This window comes from Lonchura striata, chromosome 5 (genome assembly GCF_046129695.1).
Source record: "Lonchura striata isolate bLonStr1 chromosome 5, bLonStr1.mat, whole genome shotgun sequence".
Lineage (NCBI taxonomy): Eukaryota > Metazoa > Chordata > Aves > Passeriformes > Estrildidae > Lonchura > Lonchura striata.
This window is the reverse complement of record NC_134607.1, coordinates 4,939,803-4,946,740: the sequence shown is the minus strand read 5'-3', so window position 1 is coordinate 4,946,740 and position 6,938 is coordinate 4,939,803. Positions and strand designations below refer to the sequence as shown.

The following is a 6,938-nucleotide window of genomic DNA, read 5'->3' as shown; positions in this document are numbered from 1 at the left end:
GGCGGGGGCGCGGGGCGGCCGGCAGGGGGCGCAGTGCGTCCGCGTCCTGCCTGCGCTCCTCCCCGGCTCCGGCTGCGGGGGACGCGCCGTGTGCCCGCCGCCCTCGGGATGGGCACCGAGGTGTCCCCAGCGTGTCCCCTGCCCTCGGGATGAACACCGAGGTGTTCCCGGTCCTCGGTATTTTTTGCTCTTCTATCAGTATGTGCTCAGCCAGAGGTGAGGGCTATAACTCAGCGCGGCGCTGGCTCCGTGGGCATCACCTCTGCGAGCTGGGCAGAGGAGTTGATACTGCCGTGAGATACAAGGTTACGCTTAGACACAAAGCTAAGCATAACCTAAGGGTGGGAGAAATATTTTGAAAGCAGCTTCTACTCAGGGACTGGCTGTAGTGGAAACTGTTGACATTCTCAGTGGAATATGCAAAATTTAATAGCAGTGATAAAAAGAGAAGGTGCTGGATGAATCCTTTCATGAAAATAAGCGCATTTATTTTAATGTTTGCCCTTCTCAGCATGTTTGCTTTCATCAGCTTCCAAATGCTGATATTCCTTAGTGCCTCTGACATCAGCAAGTTTCAGGCATCTCTCTCAGTTTCTTCAGCTGAGTTAATCTCCACATGCTTTTCCTGAGTTACCCATCTGATGTCTTCAGAGTATTTTGGACGAATTGTGCTTATAGCTGAGAAAAGTAAGGATTTCAGAATTGAATTGAAAAACACGTTCTGAAGAAAGGAGGTTCCAGACGCTATGAGCCACTCTCGGGAAGTCTGGTAGCCATAGGACAAACCATAGAGCACAATGAAGAAGGATGAGAGCACAGTTATGCTCAGAACCAGGCCCCAGGCCACAGGGACACACCACCACCACAGCAAGGGCTCAGTGTCTGGGATCTTGCGAAGCTGCCTGATGGTAGTACTTAGGCTCCTTCCTTTGGAAAAGATGCCCCACTGCATGAAATTGAAACTTGACTTCTGGGGCTTTGTACCCGTCTCAGGGGAATCTGCAGCTGTTGTCTCCTCCTCTGTGTCAATTACATTTGCATCTTTTTCAGATATTATGCAATTATTCCAGTACGTAGAATCTACCTTTGGGTACATCTTAGTCACAACAGGAGGAGGATCCTTCTGGGAATACTTAAATAAGGCAATTATTAACATTTCCACGGGGAGGGTAAGCAAAGCACATTCAATTCCTACTGTTATTGATCTCAAAGACCTCAGGTATATTGGAGCTTCTTCATCCTTTTCAGCATTAAAGAACATAATGTTAACAAGCAAGGTGAATAATAGTACTGCTAAAAATGTAGACAACCTTTGGAACCTGGTGAAAGCCCCAGCCACAACAGGAGCAAAAATTGAGAGCCATAGATGGTACTCTGTCAGTCTCCTGTTAAAATTAATAAGAAAATAGTCGAATTTGGGAAGAGGTGTCTGGGGGTCTATGACAGAAAATTTCCAGTCTCGCAAGGGATTGTTCTCATCAAGGAAAAGCCATTTTCTGCACAGAAAGAACCAGGTCTTCCTGGTGGACATGTCCTCAACTTCAGCCCTGCTTAAGAACCAGGTTGGAGATTTGCCATCGTTATTGAGCCTGACCCTGAAGGAGCGAATATCTCCCAGTTTTCTCGTAGTAGTTATCAGAAAGCAATCAATGCTTCCCCGTTGGAAAGCTGGAGAAGGCTGGTGCCATAAACAACGGAATTTACTCCTGCCATGCTGGCCGATGAGCTGCAGAAAGACTTCTACTTTGGTCCCAGCATTCCAGCGACTGCCTGTGTACAAAGTGACCAAAAAGCTCCCTTCATCAGAGACCTCATTGTCTGGCAGAACGATAATGTACTTGATCTCCTTCTCAACCCTGTCTCTTCTTATAGCCCAACAGCACAAAAGCAAGTAGATGGCAAAAATAAAGAGCACTGTTATGAGGGTCAGTGGGTTTTTAGGTATGTCTGCTATCAGGTTTCTCCCCAGATCTACTGTGTTGGGAAGAACTACTACTTTGGCTGCCAGGAACTTGATGCTGGATGCCGGAAGGGCTGACAGACTCCTGCGGTGCTTCGTGAAGACACAGATACAGTGTACCTTCTCCCAGTCAGTCAAGGGACCAAACACGCATGTATCGTTGCTCCACTGACTTTCAATCCCGTTCAGAAACAGGCACTGGTCATTAAAAATGTATATGCTCACCACTTTCCGGTTTGGGTACCTTAAGATATAGCGTGTCTCCAAGAGAACAGAGATGTTCTGAGTGTCTGCACCACTTTTCTGCATGATGTTTTTCACCAGGGACTGTGGGACACAGACTAGATAGGGACTTGTAATGCTACATTCATCAGTGATTGTCTCACTTCCACTTGCAGCTGTTGACATGTTGTGAAAAGCAGTAAAGGAGGCCACAGGCTGAGCATGAGTAATATTGGTACCTGAAAATATCAGCACCTTGAAAGTAACTTCTAATTTTGTGATAATCTGGAAGTATATGTTCATGGTAGTTTTACTGATCTCAAAACTAAATCCTCCAATTGTGTAAGCTTGTGTTTTATCAGGTCCCATTACTAAATGAAAAGTTACGACTCCACCTTTCCTGGCAAGAAAAACGTCTGCTCTTTCAGGCTTGAATAGAACTAGATCCCCATTAGCCTTATTCTCTGACATTTTAAACCCCATGACCATTGATACAATATCTGATGTGTGACCTAACCATGGGAAGGGGCTCTCATCAAATTCAAAAACAGCAGTGGAAAACACAGTATCCGGGCTCATTCCCGAAACATCTCTTTTTGTCAGTGTTGGAATAAAGCAATTGCGGCAGGTGGATATGTCAGGCAAATAATCTGTAATTTTCCAGACTTCATTTTTCTTCAAAGTGATATTCCAGTGTCCTGTTTCTATTAGAGTTTCTGTTTCTTCAGGGACTTTTCCCCAGAAAACTATATCTGTTACACCTTCCATGATGGAGAAAACATGTTGAATTCCATTTGCACTGGCATTCTTAAGACGCAGAAGATCAGCTCTCAGGACATTGGACAAGCATCTTAGTATTCCACTAGTCTGAATTTCTGCTTCCTCAGACCAATGGGTCTGACTCCTCTGTCTCTTCAGAATTCCTGTTACTTCTGTCAGTTTCCCAATGGCAAGGTCTTGTGACCTAACATTCATTTTCTCCGCTGCCTCTGTGACTTCAGAAAGAACAGCCACTACTTGATTGACTTCCATGATGCTGTTTACTGAAATATTCAAGGCTGTTTTAACCACAGTTTCCCGAAGCTGAGCCTGAGGGAGCTGGCCAATTGGTTTTTTTTTCCCATAGTTTAAGAGTGAGGCTGCAAGATAAGTCAAATAACCAGCTCTAAGACGATCCCCAGTCTGCTGAGCAGATGTTGACATGCTTAAATGGCTTGCTGAAGCCAGTAGTCGATGAAATATAGCTGAAAGGGATTGAGTTCTAAGTGGGCTGCTCACGTAGGCACGTAAATTCACCTGGGTAAATGCACTGAAGGAATCACGGACTTGAACATAAAGTGTCAAACTGTACCAACGAGAGGGCACTCCAGCTGGGAGAAAAGATGGAGGAGTTTTAGGCTCAGAACCAAAGTACAGAATTATGCCAAATGTGTTTTCCACCACAGATGTTACTGTGGTAGTTTGCGGTATTTTGGAAGCTACTATCACTTTATATGTCAGAGGTAAATGGTTGTCAGAAAATCCTCTACACTTAACAACAAATTTTGTCAGAAAGGCTATACCGTAGCGGGGTTTGATGTTGCACCTGCCGGGTCGAGGTGGAGTATTTACCGAAAAGGGTATTTTGGAGGATGTGGACCTACCATCCCAGGTACTTACACTTAAGTGAAGTATGTAGGATTGATATGCAGGCTTTATGAAAGTCAGAGCATTTATAGACATGTAAGCCCCAGACCTTCCCGTTGATGTTTTAGAGTCCCAATCAAAATTAATTTCTTTAGAGGTGTCTGAAAAAAGGGACCAGTAATAGAGTGGCCTGTTGCTTGGTTTACAGTTTGAGCATTTTCCAGATATGACAAATCTCTCTGTTGGAATTAAACTCCTACCACAGTTTTCGATGCATTTCATATCCAGAATGAGTGGAGGGCCAGGATATACCTCTACAATTTGATCAGCATAAGCCTTCCTTGTGCCCTTTTGAATCACCAGGCGAAAGTAGTATAAGGTGTTTCCTGGGAGGGATTCTGGTGGTATTTTTTGAATGGGACCTGAGGGTTTTATCCATCTCAAATCCTTCTGGAATGGATGGCATCTGTTTTTCCTGTTGAATTTCATGGTTGCATAGTCTGCTGAGTCTTTAGTGCAGTACCAAGTAAAAATCAGTGGTCCTTCCTGTGAATCAGGATCAGAGGATTCAGAGCCATCAAGAGTCCAGCGCTCAGAAAAACCCACTGTGCGGACCGCGCCTCCTGAGATATTTGCCAATAGATCAGCTCTCTCAATCTGAACATAAATCATATCATAGGCCTTGAGGACTGTTGAGGTCCTAATTGGGACTACCTCAGCAGTGTAAGTAAACAGATACAACCCATAATCTAAAGTATTAGCTGGAATAGTTAAATGTATCATTTTTGTGCCAAACATTGCAGAAGTGTTTACTGGCTTTGACCAGTCCGGCTCAGTTTTTGTGTCCTTAGCAGGATAGACTTGCCATAAAGACTTGATAGATATACCAATGTGGCACTCTACGTTCAACTTGACAAAGAGGAAAAATTCTAATGCCCTTTTCTTGTACAAGATAATGGATCTGGGATTAGGTCTATCAATCCAACACCTGCTTATCCAACATTCTTTTTGCTCACAAACCACTGGTGCTTCTATGGTTTTTGCAGTATGGTTGTTGACCCTGACGCTTAAAAGAGCTGGTGTAGGTGCACTGCTGGTGCAGTTCACTTTTGCCACAAACCCCGTGTATTTCTCTGCATCAAAGGGTAAAGCAGAGCGACGGACAAAACGCGCAGCATTTTTTACATGGTCATTGTACGTATATGTGCTGCTCTGGACAATATGGTCTTTCTTTGTGCCAAAAAGCTGCAGATGGAAGGTCCACTCGCACTGTAGCATCGGATGTTGTGCAGGGATAAACCACAGTAAATAACTAAAGTTCTGCAGAAAAGAAGGACGGCCAGTGCTGAAAACATGGATGTCAAGGTCTCTTTCTGCCAGTGACCTAATCAAAGCCCTCTTCTGGTTCATATAAAGGTACATTTTGAACTTGTACCACTGTAAGGCCAGAAACTCTATGGTGAGTAAGTAGGAGAGCTCCTTGTATTGGTAGAATATAGTGTGTGTGTTAGGGTGATCTGTGGAAAAGGTGCTGTTGTCTTTAGATGTGTAAAATGTTCCCTGATTGTACCTGAAAATGTAAGTGCTGCTGTTGGTCTTCCCTGGACAAAGGTTCACATGTATGGGAGTTTCTTTGCCAGCAGTTAAGATCAGGGTGCTGTTGAGCAGGTGCAGTTCCCCCATCAATTCCTCAAACCTCTCTCCATCAACATGGAAGTAAACGCTGGCCACCACTATCTCATCCGGGCTCTGAGGTGTAGAAATGGCACAGAAGTTGCTTGAAAGCGTAAATGAACTGTAGGAGCAGAGCCAACCTCCTACAGCCTGTGTGTCCACCAGTCTGTAGGCAAGTGTACTCAGGGTAAGGGGCTGAAGCCACCAGGATAAGCTGAGGGGCTGATGAGGAACACTAAGGAGCTTGGAGCTGATACTGAGGACATGCACCAAGTCAGGCTCCACCTTGAGAAAGAGGCGGAGGCTTATGTGAGGCATCTGCTCGATACTGATCATAGCAACGTGGATCCCGGGGTGCCTGTAGCGCACAGTCAAGCGGTAGCTGTAGTAGGTGGCACAGGTCTGTTGCAGCTCAACTGTTGGATAGACAGTAGGTGATGTTGTGTCCTGGTGCTCACTGCTGGGAAGGAGAAGGGTCGAAGGGACGCCTCTCCGGCTGCTGAAGCGGTACTGCCAGCCAGCACTCTTGAGGCGCGCACACCAGCCCAGCTCCACCGGCTGCCACACTTGGACAACGTGTGTGTGTGGCCAAAGCATGAACAGCCGCATATCCTGCTCCACGATCTCGACGCTCACGTTGTGGTGAAAGCACTCGGGTGCAGCGCAGGAGGCAGACGAGCACTGCACTGTAAGAAGGCTGGAGGCCCCGGGTGGAGGAGCTTCTCCTGACTGCAGCACCACCTGGCCTGACCAGCGTGAGATGTTCCTTAGAGAGGCCGAGTTCAGGTACCAGACGCAGCGAGGTGGGGATGGTGGCTGCCCCTCCTCCCCCTCTACCTCCAGCCCTGCTCCTGGGGCGGGCTGGTAATGCAGGGTGACGGTGCTGTTCCACAGGCACGACACCCTGTGCTCGTTGTCCTGCCGCTGGAAGACTTGGCCGTGAGGGGCCGGGCAGCTGACCCGCAGGGGTGACGGCTGCAGACGGACAGGGGAGGCCGCCGAGCCCCGGCGGCAGCAGACGAGCAGCTGCAGAAGAAGGAGGAGCGCGGCCATCGCAGCCGGAGGGGACGCGGGGGGAGGACGCTGCTCGTTGGGGTGGCCCAACGGCTGGGACAGCAGCCCGAGGGCACCGGGGCCTCCTGCGGAGGGCAGCTGGTGAGAACGCTATTTAACCTCGGGCCCCGCGGGCCGGAGGCCGGGCGGGGAGAAGGAGCAAAGACTTGGGGGCGATAATCGGCCCCGAACTGCTGCGGGCGCCCCTCCGCGGGGGCTCCGCGCGCCCCCGGCACGCGCCGCCCGCCCCCGGCACGCGCCGCCCGCCGCGCGCGCCGCCGGCGGCCCCGCCCCCGCGCGCGGGGAGCCGCGGGGCGCCGGGACGGGACGGGACGGCGGCGAGGGCATGGCCGCGCTGAGGGACTGCAAGGTACACACAGGGCTGAGGGGCTGAGGGGAGGGC

At 48.8% G+C, this 6,938-nt stretch overlaps 1 protein-coding gene across 1 annotated transcript; it reads right to left on the bottom strand.

Annotated features, from left to right (window-relative positions):
- Positions 1 to 256: 256 nt before the first annotated feature.
- Positions 257 to 6,753, bottom strand: PKDREJ (polycystin family receptor for egg jelly). The gene is given in 4 exon segments (XM_021529978.3): positions 257 to 288; positions 373 to 521; positions 523 to 589; positions 592 to 6,753. Coding segments are annotated over 4 exon segments (6,192 nt in total). The 5' UTR covers positions 6,536 to 6,753.
- Between the last annotated feature and the right edge of the window lie 185 nt (positions 6,754 to 6,938).